General features: G+C 34.4%; 1 protein-coding gene and 1 non-coding gene across 4 annotated transcripts in view; both read right to left on the bottom strand.

Annotated features, from left to right (window-relative positions):
- Nucleotides 1-18,894, bottom strand: part of CRY1 (cryptochrome circadian regulator 1) — a 96,578-nt gene that overhangs the window by 10,546 nt on the left and 67,138 nt on the right. For all 3 annotated transcript variants that reach the window (XM_047865856.1, XM_047865857.1, XM_047865858.1), the window contains 5 exons: nucleotides 5,489-5,631; nucleotides 2,302-2,486; nucleotides 1,812-1,900; nucleotides 887-1,027; nucleotides 494-805 (listed from right to left, as the gene is read on the bottom strand). In XM_047865856.1, the coding sequence (XP_047721812.1) occupies nucleotides 494-805; nucleotides 887-1,027; nucleotides 1,812-1,900; nucleotides 2,302-2,486; nucleotides 5,489-5,631 (870 nt within the window). The remainder of the gene's footprint in view (nucleotides 1-493; nucleotides 806-886; nucleotides 1,028-1,811; nucleotides 1,901-2,301; nucleotides 2,487-5,488; nucleotides 5,632-18,894) is intronic.
- On the bottom strand, nucleotides 12,580-12,698 carry LOC125171342 (5S ribosomal RNA). Its single transcript, XR_007154274.1, has one exon. It is a non-coding gene; the product is annotated as a 5S ribosomal RNA (ribosomal RNA).

Raw genomic sequence — 18,894 nt, forward strand, 5'->3', positions numbered from 1 at the left:
AAATCAAGTCCTATTACATATAACCACAAGATGATGTCATAAAATGCAGTATGTTTCACTTTACATACTAGGTTACTAAAAAGCTGTGATTTTGAAGTGAAGTAAAATCATACAGGCTTAAAATTTTACAATATAAATTCAATATTTCTAAGAATTCCAGGTGAATCCTTTTTTGTAGTAGAAATAATCACCTATAAATATGTTAATCTAGTAAGTCCAGAGTGTTATTAAACCTTATAGTTCCCTTGATGGCTAGGCTGGTTCAGTCTCTGAAATGACTTTAGGTTAATCAAACCAGTTTTCACATTTTTCCTATCTGATTATACCATTCTGCTCTCCAAGAGTGTGCCTCTTTAGGGATTTAAATTCTTTACCCACTGAAAAAATTAGACTATAAACGAATCTACATAATAGACAACTTATAGGAATTGTTTAATAAAGTACAGAGTCTTTCAAAGTAAGACTGTACCATATTAGTTAGCAGAATACTTACTTTCATTCCTTCTTCCCAACTAATCCACAGGTCACCTCGGGTCAGGAAGCAAGCAACTGCATGTCTGGCTAAATGGTGAATCCAACCCTCCTGACGAAGCTGTGTCATGATGGCATCAATCCATGGAAAGCCTGTCCGTCCTTCTGCCCATTTTGCTAAAGCCTCAGGATTCTTATCCCAAGGAATCTGAACACAGATGGGGTTTCCTTCCATTTTATCAAAGCGTGGATTATTTGTTGCTGCTGTATAGAAAAATTCACGCCATAACAGTTGCCCATAAAGGGAAAGGGGAGGGGAACTGTTCTTCTTTACCTAAGGTTAAAATGCAAATAAGTATTATAAGCAATTTTTAAAAAAGTATTCTGAAAATCAAGCTTCAGTTTTAGATAGTACCTTTTTGTAGAGATCTGTTAGTTTGAAGTAAAATAGTCGACATGACAAACAACCAAATCGAAGATAAGGACTGAGTCCAGTAGGGCTAGCAAGCAGTGAATTTGCATTCATTCGAGGTCTTTCGAAGTTTGCCACCCACGCCTGAAAATACACAGAGAGAATTATGCTAACTAATTGCCTTTTCCATTTTAAAGAGTATTTAAAACTGATATATATTTCTTTAAAGTTACATAGTTCTGGGGCGTCTGGGTGGCTCGGTTGAGTGTCCAACTCTTGATTTCCGCTCAGGTCATGATCTCATGGTCATGAGATCAAACCCCGCTTCAGGCACTGTGCTGGGCATGGAGCCTGCTTAAGATTCTCTCTCCTTCTCCCTCTGCCCCTCCCCTGCTCACACTCTCTAACCTCTCTCAAAAACAAAAACAAAAAAAAGTTACATACTTCTTGGAAAATAATATCTTATTATCCCAGCCACAATCATGTTTTAATAAAAAACACAGCAGAATACAATTAAGCATTCTTTTGTTTTAGCCATCCTGGTGTAGCACATACTCATATGAAATAAATTACCTTCAAATTCCTAACACGAAGCTGAGAGCACTTTCAACCTGTCTCCTTGACACTGAGGTAAAGGTGAAATAGAAGAACTTTATCTTAGCTTCAAAGTTATGGTCATCAGATACCAGCTTACACAGAAAGAAGAGGTAGTATTGGTAGTAGCTAAAGAGGAAATAATCAGCAGAGGAGGAAAAAAAATATCTAAATGAAGAGATAGTTGTTAATTTCCAAACAATTAGGTCTGTGCTGTTTTAACTATTTCTCTCAATTCCTCTTGTTCAACAGTCTACTTTTTGGTTTTAAAAAAGAGTGAAATTATTCTTTAGATGCTAGTTTGGAAATACAAGCATGATCTATGTTATCATACTTTTCTTTCCAAATGCCGTTCCAAACGTGTAAGTGCTTCAGTTTCTCCGCCTGGCCATACTGCAGAGGGTAAGCCATCTGTATCAAAACCTAAAAAAAAAAAAACAAAAAAAAGAAAAAAGAAAAAATATTCTTCTGGAACTAAAATAATTTTTATTGAACCGCAACAGGTAGGAAAAAAATACTTTGCAGAATAATTTATGACAGTAGCATAAAAATGAATTGACGGCCCTGGATAACTCCTCATATATAAGGATACATCATGGTCTCTATTCTTTAGGATGAACATCTTAAGGTGATCACAGATAGATCACATTTATAGAACACATAAATAATGTACAGATTTATCACTTCTTAGTTTAAGAGTTTCTTTTTGTTTTTTTTCTCCTTTCCCTCTTAATGCAAAATACTTTACATGTCAAATTAGAAGTGAGATTTTCTGTGTGATTTATTAACTCTTAAGCTCTGCATTTATTACCATTTACACCTACCAAGTTCTTCCAGTGAAGGGACTCCATATTTCTCATCATGGTCATCAGACAGAGGAGTTGTGCACTTTTCTATTAGTTCTGAAGTAATTGTCTCTACGGGTATCTCTAGTGGTTCCATTTTGCTGATGAGAGTCTGGAATCTTTTATAAGTAAGAGGTGGTTGTCCACCATTGAGTTCAATGATCCTAATAACAAAGTAAAATAAAAATATAATTTGACTGGTAAGTTCTGAAAAGGCTTAAAATCAGAAAATAAAATTAATTACTTAAGACTTCTAGGCAGATGTAAGCTCCTTATACAACCATGAAAATTACTAAAGTAGTTATTGAATCTAAAAACCATTCTCGCAATTTTTTAAACATCTGCTACTTGTCAAAAATATACAGTATGCAAATACCAAAACCTTTAAGACAAAGGGTATCATTAAACATCTATGAGTGAAAAAAAACAAGCAGCTAAATTAGCCTAAAGGCAATAACATAAAAATAATACATATGAAAAGGTAAAAACATTAAAACTCAGCTCAAAGAATCTCTTAATCGTCAGTAAAAACTAAACCAGACCAATACAATATCAAGGAGCAATAAGCAAGTCTCATTAATTAGGATTCTATATTACTGTAGTGACAATCACTTGCTATTTTCTATTGTGCTTATCATGCACTTGTTTAAAATGTCAGCATATGTATCTTATGTACATTTTACATTCACTTCTGATCACTGATTGCCTCAATCAAGTTATAGTAAAAAGAAAAATTAGCTTTGACAATGGTAGTTTGGATCAGACACTATTTGGGAATAACCAATTATTTTCTTTTACGATGGCCATTTGCTTGACATTTAGCCCTAATAAAGAAATACTGTAAAATCTAATTCCTTCATTTTATGGATCAAAAACTAGAGCCTACTGAAAGAGTTAAATAAGTTAGTCAAGGTTGCATAACTAATAAATAGGAAATCAAGGTTTCCTTAATCCAAATGTAGTACATTTTTACAAAGTTTTTAACTTAAATTCCAGTTAGTTAACATACTGTATTATATTAGGCTGAAGTGTATACTGTAGTGATTCAACACTTCATACAACACCCAGTGTTCATCACAAGTGTCCTCCTTAATCTCCATCACCTATTTAACCCATCCTCCCAGCCACCTCCCCCTCTGGTAACCATCAGCTTATTCTCTATAGTTGAGAGTCTGTTTCTTGCTTTGCCTCTCTCTTTTTTTCCTTATGCTCATTTGTCTTCTTAAATTCCATTTTTCCTTAATGGTGTATAAGAATGCAAAAAGATTTCTGCACACTGATTTTATAACCTGTGACTTTACTGAATTCATTTATCAGTTCTAGTAGTGTTTTGGTGGAATCTTTAGGGATTTTTATATACAGTATCATGGCATCTACAAGTAGTCAAGAGTTTTACTTCTTCTTTACCAATTTGGATGCCTTTTGTTTCTTTATGTTGCCTAATTGCTGTGGCTAGGAATTCCAGTACTATGTTGAATAAAAACGGTGAGAGTGGATATCCTTGTCTTGTTCCTGACTTTAGGGGAAAAGCTCTCAGTTTTTCACAATTAAATATAATGTTGACTATGAGTTTTTCATACAAGGCTTTATTATGTTGAGATACATTCTCTCTAGACCTACTTTGCAGAAGGTTTTTATCATGAGTGGATGTTGTACTTTGTAAAATGCTTTTTATGCATCTATTAAAATGATCATAATGGTTTTAATCCTTTCTCTTATTGGTGTGATGTATCATGTTGATTTTTTGCGAATATTGAGCCACCATTGCATCTCTGGAATAAATTGCACTTGATCGTGATGTATGATTTTTTTAATGTATTGCTGAAATTGATTTGCTAATATTTTCTTGAGAATTTCTGCATCTATATTCATGAGAAATATTGGCCTGTAGTTCTTTTTTTTTTTTTTTTTTTTTTTTTTTGGTCTTTATCTGGCTTTGGTATCAGGCTGAACTGGCCTCATGGAATGAATTTGGAAGTGAAATTAAGAAAATAATCTCATTTATAATTGCACCAAAAACAATAAGATATATATATATATATAAGAGATATATGACTTTTGGCTTAATATCAAATAAGACCCCTGCCTGAATCAAACTACAGTTTTTATACATTTGGAAAAGTAGAACAAAATTAACTAGTTTTTCATGTAACTTATAGAATTAGCTTTATTAACTAGATAAAATGAGTAAAGAACTAAAAAAGTATTTAAAAGGTACATAAATTATGAGATTTCAAGTTCAGCACTTGTAAGGATGACAGTATGCCAAAAGTTAGTACGCTAATGAATCTTATAAACCTTCAAAATTCAAAGAATATAAATACTTTCTAAATTTAAACTTACCACAGAATTTTTTTTGGACAAAGCATCACCAAGAAATGATATTTAAAAAAAAATACACTTTGAGAAATAAGATATTATGCCACATTTTAGAGGACTACAGCTATGCAAAGTAGTATTACATACAATTTGCATCTGAAATTAAAATCCAGACGAGGTATACATACAGGAGAGGCACCTGGATGGCTCAGTTAGACAAGCATCTGACTCTTGGTTTCAGCTCTGGTCATGCATGGCTCATGGGATCAGGCCCCCCCGGGATTCCTTCTCTTTCTCTCTGCCCCTCCCCTGCTTGCACACTTGTGTAAATGTTCTTTCTAACTCTCTCACAATAAATAAATAAACATTAAAAAAAGATATACATGCATGAAATAAAATAATTTAAGACAATCATACTGAGCATATCAAAGCGTAGTATAGCTTTATATCATATAAACTATGAGATTAATATTACTAAGAGCCCTGAAAGGCAAGACCACAGGTTGAGTTAGAACAGTCAAGGAAAATTATGTGATACTCATAATAGTTTTGAAAGTGAAATTCTGAGTATTTTTGTCTTATGCACTAAATGTGCCTGTAATTTTGGCATCTCTCATTGAGTAAATAAAAAATCACAGCAGTTAAAAGGCTAAGGACTTAACATACATTCATTTAATTCTCCCACAATTCTATGTGTATGTTGTTATTTTCATTTCACAAACTTAAGTCCCACAGGTTAAAACTTACTGGTCCATGTGCTTAATACCACTAAACTGTATGCTTAAAAATGGTTGAGATAACAAATTTTATGTTATGTATATTCTACCAGAATAAAAGAAAAACTTACTTGTCCAGGTCATATAATGTATGTGAAATTCGTACAATAACTTCTACTCCAGCTTCAGTAGCCAGTTTCTTAATGGCTGCATCTCGTTCCTTTCCAAAGGGCTCAGAATCATACTCAATTGAAAGTTTAGTAATGTTCCATTCCTAAAGTAAGAAAAACGGACAAAAATGTACACAAATTTTAATAATTATTTTTTCTATTACAACAACACATTCTGGAAAAAGTGATAAGCTCAAACTCTACATATGAAATTATTATACATAAATCAAACTTTGAATATGCAGGAAGAAACCACACAATTTATAAATTCAAAAATATGTTAAGAAATGTATAGTGATTAGATTTCAAGCATTGTACTAGGCATTAGACAATCTAATAATATGCTTAAAACCAGCTTCCTACACTAAATGTGTTTGTATAGCACTCTACTTTTCAAATAATTTACATTTGTTCCTCAAAATAATCCTCAGTTTACCTCTTTGGTTGGTATCTCCATTTGGCAGATAGGATTATTTTAAAAATTTAGGGACTTGCCCATGTTCACAAAGAGCCAGAATACCTGAATTTATGTCTATTGATTCTAAGAATTGGTCTTTCATAAACCTTTGATAGTTAATATGGTATACACAATGCTTTGCTGAGGTACTCTTTTGTAATTTGTTATTTCTGATTACCAAAAAATGCTAACTGTGGAGATACAGAGATAGTAATAATAATACCAGATATTTAGTGAGTATCAGGTGCTATATTGATAAGTTATGTACACATCTCCTTATAGTGATTTTCAGTGTGGAGACTGTGACTTCAGGTAATTAACTGATTTCCCCAGCGGGTAGTAGCTTTTCTTTTCAATTCTAAAATCTACTCTGATATATCTTACAAAGAAAAAAAAAATCAACAGCAATTCTACCATTAGTTAACTAATTATATAGTAAACACACTAATTCTCTAAACCTGGACAGTTTAGACAAGGGCTGTTTCCAATGGTGTGATTAAAAAAAAAATTGCTACTATAAACCATGCAGTGTCTATCCTTATCTTTATGCGTTCATCTTAAACATTCTGGGGCATTTGTTCTATTTTTCCTAGAAATAGTCCCTTGAAAAACAATGAATGGATAAGGTAAGCACATTTAAAATTTTTATAGACACACCAAATTTTCCACCAGATATAGTGTACCAATTTACACTCTCATCAGCAGTACACCAAAGTGCTTGCTCCCCATACACTTGCCAATAGCATGTGTTAAAGGTTTTTTTTAAAAAAACCTAACACATACATACACATGGAATAAACAGAAAAATAATTTTTAAAATTTTTAAATTTTATTTTCTTGAAAACCTTGAAGAATGCATATCAAGTGATCAACAGCTTTTACCTTTGAAGAGTAGAATTTAGGAGTGCAAATAATTATTTTTTATTTTACACACAGTTGCACTGTTCACATTTGTTAGTACAATCACGTACTGTTTTTGAAATTTAAAAATAAAATTAAAATGAGTAGGAAAGCATTATATTTCTTTGTTTTATGGACAAGAAGTATAAAGTAGCATTTAAAAAACCCAGGATCTAAGGGCGCCTGGGTGGCTCAGTCAGTTAAGCTTCTGACTTCAGCTTGGTCACAATCTCATGGTTGGTGAGTTTGAGCCCTGCATTAGGCTCTCTTCTGTCAGCACAGAGTCTGATTTTGGATCCTCTGTCCCCCTCTCTCTCTGTCCTTCCCTCATGCATGCACACACACATCCACTCTCTCAAAAATAAAATAAATGTTAAAAAAAAAAACCACACATAGGCTCTAAACTCAGTCCTCCTGAGTTAAAAGACTGGCTCAACTATTTGCACAAATGGCTAAACTCCTCCTGCCTGCTTCCTCATTTATAAAATAGGTAGATTGTAAGTAATGTGCTTAGAGTAGCTAGCATATAATAAAAACTATGTATTTGCTACAGTAAAACAAACAAAAAAAACCATTGTTACTGTTTACATGACATAATGCAAGTAAATTGTTAAGGAGATAGTATACAGTAAGTCCTCAATGAATGGCAGCTATTATTACTAGCCATTCAGATATTTCTTCTTTTGTGAGTTGCAGCTTATGTTTGCTTGGTTTTCTATGGCAATGAATTTTTCTCTTTGGACTTGTAAGAGCTCCTTATATTTTAATGATAGCAACCTTTCTTTGCCTTTTATGTTACAACTTTTTTTTCCTAAGTAGTAGTTAAAAATTCTATGATTTTTTAAATGTTTACTTATTGAGTGAGAGAGAGAACATGAGTAGGAGAGGGGCAGAGAAAGAGAGAGGGATACAGAGAAGCCCAAGCAGGCTCCATGCTGTCAGTGCTGAGCCTAACATGGGGCTCAATCCCACAAACCATGAGATCATGACCTGAGCCAAAATCAAGAGTCGGACACTTAACTGACTGAGCTACCCAGGCGCCCCTCTATGATTTTTTTATAAATAAGTTTTTAGTTTTTAGATAGATGATAGAGTTTAAGATGACTCAGTAACACTCCCTTCCCTTTTTCCTTGTAAAGGAAGGGAACATAAATCACAGTTAAAGATCAAAATATAGACCACATTACTAGTAAAGAAGAATTGGAGAAAACATACTAGGTTTATGGGCAGGTAAGCTTGAGAATATTTCATCACTGAATAAAACAGATTTACCCACCCAATGATAAGCAACACCTTCCCTGCAATGGGGGCTCCCCTATAAAATTTATGACTCAGGAGAAGAGAATAGGATATGTGTTCTTAGCAAGTGAAGAAAAGAAAAGGTACAATCTGAGCTATGCTCACCTAGGTCCTTCTACTAAACTCACCAATGAAATCTTTAACTTCTTCTCTGGGGATAAATTAGTGATTATCTCTCCACAATAAATATGAAAAGATACAGAAGAGAAGGTTCCCCAAACATTAAATGTATTCACTCATACGTCAAATATTATAATTCTTAATACAGGCCAGATATAACACTAGGTCCCTCCTTCCTGGAGCTTACTGAGGAAGATCGATAATCTGGAGATAAATTTAAAAAGTACTAACTATTAGAAAAAAATATAATGCTATGATAGGAAATATGGGGAAGAGGGTAATAAGCTAGTAAGCTAATTATCTACTCTCTTTCCTTCCCAATTACACTGGTTAGCTTTCAGTAAGTGGTAAAAGTACATATCCTTGCTTTACTCCTTATCTTAGGCAGAAAGTACTCAATATATCACCATTAAGAATGACATTAGTTATGTTTTCTTATAGACAACCTTTATCAAATTAACACTTACAAATTTTCTATTCCTAGTTTAAAGGTATTTTTAATCATAAATCAATGTTGAATTCTGTCAAATGCTTTTTCTTCATCTATTGAGATAATCATAATATATTTTCCTTTATTCTATTACTAGGAAGAATTATTTTAATTGATTTTTATAATGTTGAACCAGTTTTGTATTCCTGGAATAAACCTCATTGGATCATGATGTAGTATTGTTTAAAAATACTGCTAATTTCAATTTGTTAATATATTATTAAGAATATCTCAGTCTGTTTCTGGGAGACATTTGGCTATCCCCCCCTTTTTTTCCTTAAAATCTCTTTATCAGGTTTTGATATTAGAGTATGGTATTAGAATTATGCTGCTTTCATAAAACAAATGTTTTGGGGAAGTGTTCCCAACATTTCCCCATATTTTCTGAGAAGTACTGTAAAATTGGTATGATTTCTTTCTCAAATACATGATAGAATTCACAATTAAAGCCATTCTGGGCCTGGAGTTTTATTTATGGAAAGGTTTTCCATTATAAATTCAAGTTCTTTAAGAGATAAAGGACTATTCACTTTTCCTTTTTTTTCTTTTTCTGAGAATTCTGTAACTTGTACTTTCAAGAAATTTTTCATTTCATCTTGGTTGTTTAATTTATTGGCATCATGTTTACATCCTTTATAATACTTTTGAAGTTTAGAGAATCTCTAGTGATAGCCCCCTTTTTTATTCCTGATAAAGAATGATAGAAATGCTATGATAGAAATTTTCTCCCTTTTTCACCCTGATCAATATTGCTAGAAGTTTATCAATTCAATCTTTTCAAGATCCAGTTTTTGGCTTTGTTGACTGAAATCAATCAGGATTCAGTCAAGAAACAGACAACATCAGCAATTTGAACAGGGAACATTTAATATGAAGAATATTAGCAAGTAAAAGGTGGTCAACAATGACAAGGAGTAAAAGAGGAGTTAAAGCTACACTATCCAATATGGTAGATAGTCACTACCCACAGAAGTGGCTTCTGAGCACTTGAAATGTAGCTAACTGGAACAGAGATGTGCTGTAAACATAAAATATACACTGAATTTCAAAGACTTCATATGAAAAAAAGGTTAAAATAGCTTAAAATTTTAATACTCATTTTATATTAAAAGGATATTTTAGATATACTGGGTTAAATAAAATATATTATTAAAATTAACTCTGGGTGCCTGAGTGGCTCAGTCAGTTGAGCATTTGACTCTTGGTTTTGGCTCAGGTCATGATCCCAGGATCATGGGACTGAGCCTTGCATCAGGCTCTGCACTGAGTATGGAGCCTGCTTAAAAGATTCTCTCCCCCTCTGCCCCCTCCCCTGCTCACGCTAAAAATTAAAATAATAATAATAATAATAAATAAAATTAACTTTATCTGTTTCTTTTTATTTTTTTTAATGTGGCTATTAGAAAATTTAAAATTATGTATGTGGCTTCTGTTGGATAGTACTTGTCTAAGGTGTCCAAAATTAGCAATTGCACAACACAGCCACCACCACTAAATGGAGAGAAAATAAGTAAATAATGAATTAAGAACTCAGAAGAAAAGAACCCTCCACTGAGACTCCCACCTTAATGCATGGATCTTGCTGCCACAGTAACACAAAACCTTTCCTGTAGAGAATGAACTTGCTAAAGGGCAAAGCCAGACCTGGTTAATAGTAAGCTGGGTGGTTGAGAAACTTCCTACGCAGGGGTCTGGGTGAACTGCAGCTGGTCTGTGGAAGTGGCCTATCAGGGGCAGGGAAATTTACCAGAGGGTGTGGGTAAGCTGGGGCTTGCTCAGGAGGGAGGCTGAGGTAAAGACTACTGGGCCTCCCATATGCTCAACTGCTAGCTAATGTGGCAGGAAAAACACACAAGACTACCAATAAGGAAAACCCTTTCTCTCCTACTATGACTTGGCAGAGAACCACCAACAGTATCTATTGAGGAATTCTAGTATCAAGCCAGCTGGCAAAAGAAAAATGTTTACAGCATCCAGCTTCACTATCACATAGCAGGACTTAGAAGGGTGAATTAGAGCTGACAGACAATAAATTAATTATCGCACATTTATTTTCTCTATTGTCTTTCTGTTTCACTGATTTTCATTCCTCTGTTATTTCCTTTCTTCTACTTACTATACTATAGGTTTAATTTTTTCTTTTTCTACTTTTTAAGGTGGAAGCTTAGTTCTTTGATTCCTTCTTTCCTAATGGAGTACTGAAAGCTACTAATATTCCTCTAAGCACTGCTGTAGCTGAATCCCATAAATGTTTGTTTTTTTAATGACAAGTTGAATTTTAATATTTTAAAGAAATTACCCTAATATTAAGACTATTTTTAACTGAAGTAAAGTGGTGAATCTCATGAATTTTTATATATTTTTCCATTATCAGTTATAAATATTTATGATTTTTTTCTATTCATTTTAATTTAATTCTATTGAAGCCAAAGAATACATTCTATAGAATGTCAATCTTTTGAAATTTATTGATACCCATTTTGTGGCTAAGCATATGGTCTCTCTTGGTGAATATTTCATATATGCTAAAAAAGAATATATTTTCTATAGCTTTGGGGTATAGTATTCTGCAAATATCAGTATACCAAATCAGTTGATAGCATTATTCATATCATCTATATCTTTATTAATTTTTGTATATTCTATCAACAACTGAGAGAGTTTATCAGTTTGAGATTCATATGTTTTTATGCTGTTACCTGGTACATGTACACTTATAATAGTTATACCTTCTTGATGTAAGATTACTCTTAATTTTGCCTTGAATTCTACTTTCTTACGCTGTTTGCAAAGCACATCTTTTCCACGTGTTTTTATTTCAAACTGTTTATTCATTAAAAATTTTTGAGTATAGTTGATACACAATGGTACATTAGTTTCAGATGTACAACACTGTGATTCAAATTCTCTATATGCTATGCTATCCTCACCACAAATATGGCTACTATCTGTCACCATAAAACGCTATTACAATATCATGGACTATATTCATTATGCTGTGCCTTTTATTCCTGTGACTTATTTATTCCATAACTGGAAACCTCTATCTCCTGTTTCTTCATATTTTTAAAATGTCTCATCAGCATCTAGTTGGTTTTTGCTTTTTATTCTGTGCCTTTCAAATGGAGAGTTTAAACTATTTACACTGAATACAACTGGCATAGTTGAGCTTAAATTTATCTACCTGCTTTCATGTGAATGAGTCAAATATTTTTTGTATCCCACTTTAAATTCCTCTATTGAATTTTCTGAAGTAGCTGTTCATATTATTTTAGATCATAATGTGCATTCTTACCACTGTCTACCTTCAAATCATATATTACTATTGAATAATGTAAGAACTTATATATACTTATATTTATGTCCCTCCCATCTTGTGTGATCCTGTTATAAATTTTATTTCTATATATGTTATAAGCCCCTTAATATTGATTACCTCCTATAATTCACTATTAGTTGTTTTTAACCTGTCAACAGTCTTTTAAAGAAAATAGGATATATAAATATACATAACTAAAAATAACAAAAAAGTTATTTTGTATTTACCCATATATTTAGTGCTTTCTTCTTTTTTGCAGATCCTATCTTTCATTCAGAATGATTTCCTTTCACCTAGCAGAACTTCTTTTAGTATTTCTTACAGTATAGATCTTTTGGATATGAATTATTCTATTTTTGACTGTCTGAAAATGCCTTCATTTTACTTTCTTTTTAAATTTAAATTTACCTGTTTATCTTCTTTCTTTCTTCCTATCTATCTATCTATCTATCTATCTATCTATCTATCGCCTACAGCACCTGGTATTCCCAGGTGGTCTCCCATCCAAGTACTAACCAGGCCCAACCCTGCTTAGCTTCCAGGTTCAGATGAGATTGGGTGTATTCAGGGTGGCATGGCCATAGACTACCTTCTTTTTTTAAATGAATATTTTTGCTACGTTAACAAAGTTGTTCATAGTTCTTTAAAGATGTCATTCGATTGCCTTCTGGACTCAACTGTTTCTAATAAAAAACCACCAACATTCTTATTGTGGTTCCCTGAATATGTCTTTTCTCTTCTGGTTGCTTATAAAATTTCTATCTTTGGCTTTTAGTTAATTGACCATGAAGTGGCAAGATGTAGTTTTCTTTATATTTATGCTCTTCAGGGGTTTTTTTGAGTTCTTGACACTGTGGGTTGATATCTTTCATCAATTTTAGAAAATGGTCAACCATTATCTCTTCAAACATTTTTTTTTTCTTGTCCCAAACCTCTCTCCCCTTATTTTCTAGGTCTGCAGTTATACATATGTCAGGCCATTTACTATTGTTTCACAGACTGTTCTCTTTTTAAAGACTTCCTTCTCTTTGTGCTTCAGTTGAGATAATTTCAACTGCCCATCTTTTTTTATTTTTATTTTTTTACTATTAAATATACTTTATTGTCAAATTGGTTTCCATACAACACCCAGTGTTCATCCTGACAGGTGCCCTCCTCAATGCCTATCACCCACTTTCCCCTCTCCCCCACCCCCCATCAACCCTCAGTTTGTTCTCAGTATTGAAGAGTCTCTTATGGTTTGCCTCCCTCCCTCTCTGTAACTTTTTTTTCCCCTTCCCCTCCCCCATGGTCTTCTGTTAAGTTTCTCAGGATCCACATAAGAGTGAAAACATAGAGTATCTGTCTTTCTCTGCCTGACTTACTTCACTTAGCACAATACCCTCCAGTTCCATCCATGTTGCTGCAAATGGCCAGATTTCATTCTTTCTCATTGCCATGTAGTATTCCATTGTATATATAAACCACATCTTCTTTATTCGTTTGTCAGTTTATGGACATTTAGACTCTTCACATAATTTGGCTATTATTGAAAGTGCTGTTATAAACATTGGCTATTATTGAAAGTGCTGTTATAAACATTGGGGTACAAGGGCCCCTATGCATCAGCACTCCTGTATCCCTTGGGTAAATTTCTAGCAGTGCTATTGCTGGGTCATAGGGTAGATCTAGTTTTAATTTTTTGAGGAAACTCCACACTGTTTTCCAGAGCGGCTGCACCAGTTTGCATTCCCACCAACAGTGCAAGAGGGTTCCCGTTTCTCCACATCCTCTCCAGCATCTATAGTCTTCTGATTTGTTCATTTTAGCCACTCTGACCAGCGTGAGGTGGTATCTCAGTGTGGTTTTGATTTGAATTTCCCTGATGAGGAGTGACGCTGAGCATCTTTTCATATGTCTGTTGGCCATCTGGATGTCTTCTTTAGAGAAGTGTCTATTCATGTCTTCTGTCCATTTCTTCACTGGATTATTTGTTTTTCGGGTGTGGAATCTGGTGAGTTCTTTATAGATTTTGGATCCTAGCCCTTTGTCCGATATGTCATTTGCAAATATCTTTTCCCTTTCCGTCGGTTGCCTTTTAGTTTTGTTGATTGTTTCCTTTGCAGTGCAGAAGCTTTTTATTTTGATGAGGTCCCAACAGTTCATTTTTGCTTTTAATTCCCTTGCCTTTCAAGATGTGTCAAGTAAGAAATTGCTGCGGCTGAGGTCAAAGAGGTTTTTTTCCTGCTCTCTCCTCTAGGGTTTTAATGGTTTCCTGCCTCACATTCAGGTCCTTCATCCATTTTGCATTTATTTTTGTGTCCATTGCCCATCTTCAAGTTCACTGATCCTTTGTTCTGCTTTGTCCAATCTGGATTAAGCCCACTGAATGAATTCTTCATTTCCTTCTTTTTAATAGTTTCCACTTTTATACTGAAATTATCACCTAATCACATTTTTCACTTTCGACTAGATTCTTCAATATCTATAGCATAATTATTGCAAAGTCCTTAATTCTAATCCCAACATTTGCATCAACTGTGGGGCTATTTCTGCTTTTTCTTTTTTTTTCATTTTACGTGATTGCAAGTCACATTTTCCTGCTTCATCATGTGTCTCATAAGTTGATTGTATAACAATGGTATAAAGAATAGAGATGGAATAAATAATATTTATCTCTAGAAAATTGCATAGTCTTGGCTCTGACTGCTAGAAGTTGAATTACTATCATCTGTAATTGAGGTGGGTCTTGGCTTTGTTGCTACTTTAGTTAAATTCCTTCCATTCACCACTGGGTTCAAATATTTTAAGGGTAGGAGCCAAACTTCTTCAACAGAGCTTGGAATTTGAGTATGGAAAAGATTCTAGATATCTCTCTCTGCTTGACAACCCAGTCAATAGCTTTACAAACTGTACATTTCTCTCTATCTTGTTGCTACCCATCAGTCTTATGGTTGCTGTGGAGTTCTCTTTGCTTTTCAGCTTTGCTCCCTAATTTTCTATTCCTCTGGAGACATCTTTCTAGCCTGCTGTCCTGTCCCCAGCTTCAGTGGACTGCTACTTTGCACTAAGTGAATGGCCCGTAGCACTTCAAGAGGAATCTCTCTCAGATCTTCTGCTTTGGTTTAGCCTTTGGTATATTGCCACTGGTATTCCACAAAAGCACTGTAGAGAGTGAGTGTGAACTTGCTCTGTAATTTGGGTTTCTTGGGATTCTAATCTGCCATGTCAGTCCATATATGACCACAAAAGCTAGGTAAAATTTCTACTGATTTCTTTTTACTCTCAACTACAGTGGATTCCCTTTTCTTTCTGCTGTGTCACCAGGAATATAGCCAGCCATGAGTCTCTTCTTTCCTACGAAAGGCTCATTGCTTTATGGAAGTTAGTTTATTTAGGTTTCTTTGTGTCCTCAACTCTCTAGTAGGTTAAAAAAAAACCCCATGATTTTGTGGCATATTCAGTTTCTTCTCATTGTTAAGATGAGACAGTAGATTAAGCAACATCTTTATGGATATGTCTCCCCAGGCAAGGGAAACAAAAGCAAATTAAAGTATAAGGAGTACACCAAAAAGCTTTTGCACAGCGAAGGAAACCAACAAAACAAAAAGGCAACCTATCGAATGAAAGAAGATACTTGCAAATGATATATCAATTTGATAAGGGGTTAGTATCCAAAATATGTAAAGAATTTATACAACTCAATACCAAAAACGCCCCCTAAAATCTGATTAAATAAAAACTTCATTTTTATTAATTCAGTTTAATTTATTATAATTTAATGATAATAAATAAAATTACAATAAATTTAATTTTTACATTCATTTGTAATTACATGTAATTAAGTAAAGTTGATTTATTATAAATTATAGTAATTTAATTAAATAATTCAGGTCAGGGGACCTAAACAGACATTTTTTCAAAGAAGACATATAGATGGCCAACATACAAAACAAGATGCTCCACATCACTCATTCCAGGCAGAATAGCTAGTCTTAAAAAACCAAGAAGGGCACCTAGGTGGCTCAGTCGGTTGAGTGTCCGATTCTAGGATTCAACTTAGGTTATGAGCTCAGAGTTGTGGGATAGAGCCCAGCATCAGGCTCTGTGCTGACTCTCTCTCTCCCTCTCTCTCTCTGCCCCTCCCCAACAAAATAAATAAGTAAACATTAAAAAAATAAATAAAAAATAAATTTTTATTTAGACAAGAGATAACAAGTGTTGGCAAGAGTATGGAGAAAAGGGAACTCTCATGCAATGTTGGTGAGAATGTACACTGGTGCAGCTACTGTGGAAAACAATATGGAGCGTCCTCATAAATTAAAAATAGAAATACCATATGACCCAGTAATTCCATGACTGGCTATTTACCCAAAGAAAATGAAAACACTAATTCAAAAGATATATGTACCTCTATGTTTTCTGCAGCACTATTTATAATAGTCAAGATTTGGAAGCAACCTAAGTGTCCATTTATAGATGGAGAAAGAAGATGTAGTACGTATATACACAATGGAATATTACTCAGTCACAAAAAAAAAAAATGAAATCTTGCCATTTACAACAACATGGATGGACCTAGCAGGTATTATTCTAAGTGAAATAAATCAGAGAAAGACAAATATCATAGGATTTCACTTACATGTGGAATCTGAAAAACAAAACAAATGAACAAACAAACCAAACAGACTCTTAAATACAGAGGACAAACTAATGGTTGCCAGAGGGGATGCAGGTGAGGAAATGGTCAAAATAAATGAGGGGGATTAAGAGGTACAAACTTCTAGTTACAAAATCAAAGTCATGGAGATGAAAAGTACAGCATAAGGAATACTGTCAATATTTTAATAACATTGAATGGTGACTGATGGTGACCACTTCTGATGAGTACTAATGTCTAGAATTGTTGAGTCAATATGCTGTATATCTGAAATATAACACTGTATCTCAATCATATGTTAATAATAAATAAAAAAGAAAAAAAAAGATGAAAGTGAAATCATGTCACTCATCTACTCAAAAATTTCCATGGCATCCCATTTCACTCAGAGTAACAGCCAAACCCCTAAACATGGTCCATAAAGAAAGCCCTGTGATCTGGCTCCTTGAAACCTCTCTGACCTTCTCTTTCCTTTTCACTCACTGTGTGTTTCTAGCTACGCTGGCCTTCTTGCTGTTCCTAAACAAGTCACAGCATGCTTCCACATCAGGGCCTTTGTAACTGCTATTCCCTCTGCCTGCATCATTATTTCCCCATGTTGCAGTTATCTTAGTAGCTCAAAATGACTGATTCTCACAAGACTGTCAGTTAACTAGATAGTGGTTCTGTTGGTCTCACCTGGGCTCACTCATGAGCTTGCAATGAGCTGACAACTTGGTGGGGGCTGGAAGATCTGAGATAATCTCTCTCATACATCTCAGACCTTGGTGCTGGCTCATGATTGGCCCTCTATTTCTACATGGTCTCCCATAATTTGATATTCTAGCCCATATTCCCAGCACGATACAAGGAGCATTCTAAAAGGGCAAAGTAGAAGCTTCAAGGTTGCTTGAGGCTTAGGGTTTGGAATTCAATGTCTCCCTTGGCAGTTGGCCAAAGTAAGTTACATAGCCAAACCAGATTTAAGGGAGTGAGAAAATAAACTCTACCTTTTGATGGAAGAAGGTGCAAAATGTTGTGGATTGACAATGCCACACCCTATATATTTGCATGGCTTAATCCCTTCACATGGTTTGCTCATATGTCATCTTAGAAGGGAGGCCTTCCATGATTTCATATAATTACCCTTCACTCACCTTGGCACTTAATATCCCACACTTTATTTTAGCACCTATCACTGCCTGACATTGCATATTTACTTGTTTATTATCTGCCTCCTTCCCACTATCATATAAGCTCCATGAAGGTAGAAACATCTGCTGTTTGGCTCACTAGTATATCCTCAGCACCTTGAACTCTGCCTTGTAATAGCAGACAAGCAATATCTATTGAATGAATTGTCCTATTCAAATGAGCATGTACCATAAAGAATCCAAAATAACTCAAAATGCATGAATTTTATGCATGTGAAATGTTAGTAGCTTTAGATGTTCTTCTTTGATTTATTCTATGATTCTGGACAAAACATTTTGTTATGCTTCAATGAGTCCACCTATAAAAGACTTTAGCCACATGTCCCTGTTTCTTGGATATAATGAGAATGTTTTAAACCAACTCTTTAAGTTCTTCATTAAAAGTTCCTGCTGGGACTAGAATGTACAAGGTCTTGGTAACTTATCATTCTGGCACCAAATGTGGAAGATGCAAGATTTAACTGCATAGTAATAATTGATACAAGATTCATATGATTAACAGTGTTACCCTAGTTTTGCCTACATTAGTGTCTAAGTTTCTTTATCATTTCTTCAGAACATGAAAAAAAAAGTTAACAAAAAAGTCCTATATTAAGTCAGAATTTAACTGGGAAAAATCCTAAGTAGAAAACACATCAGAAAACACAATAGTTTATCACACATATACGTGTGTATAAAAATTCCCTGACCCTTGGGGCGCCTGGGTGGCGCAGTCGGTTAAGCGTCCGACTTCAGCCAGGTCACGATCTCGCGGTCCGTGAGTTCGAGCCCCGCGTCGGGCTCTGGGCTGATGGCTCAGAGCCTGGAGCCTGTTTCTGATTCTGTGTCTCCCTCTCTCTGCCCCTCCCCCGTTCATGCTCTGTCTCTCTCTGTCCCAAAAATAAACGTTGAAAAAAAAAATTTAAAAATTCCCTGACCCCATCCCTAAATCTATTCAATATAAATAGAAT

This window comes from Prionailurus viverrinus, chromosome B4, assembly GCF_022837055.1.
Source record: "Prionailurus viverrinus isolate Anna chromosome B4, UM_Priviv_1.0, whole genome shotgun sequence".
NCBI classification, from domain to species: domain Eukaryota; kingdom Metazoa; phylum Chordata; class Mammalia; order Carnivora; family Felidae; genus Prionailurus; species Prionailurus viverrinus.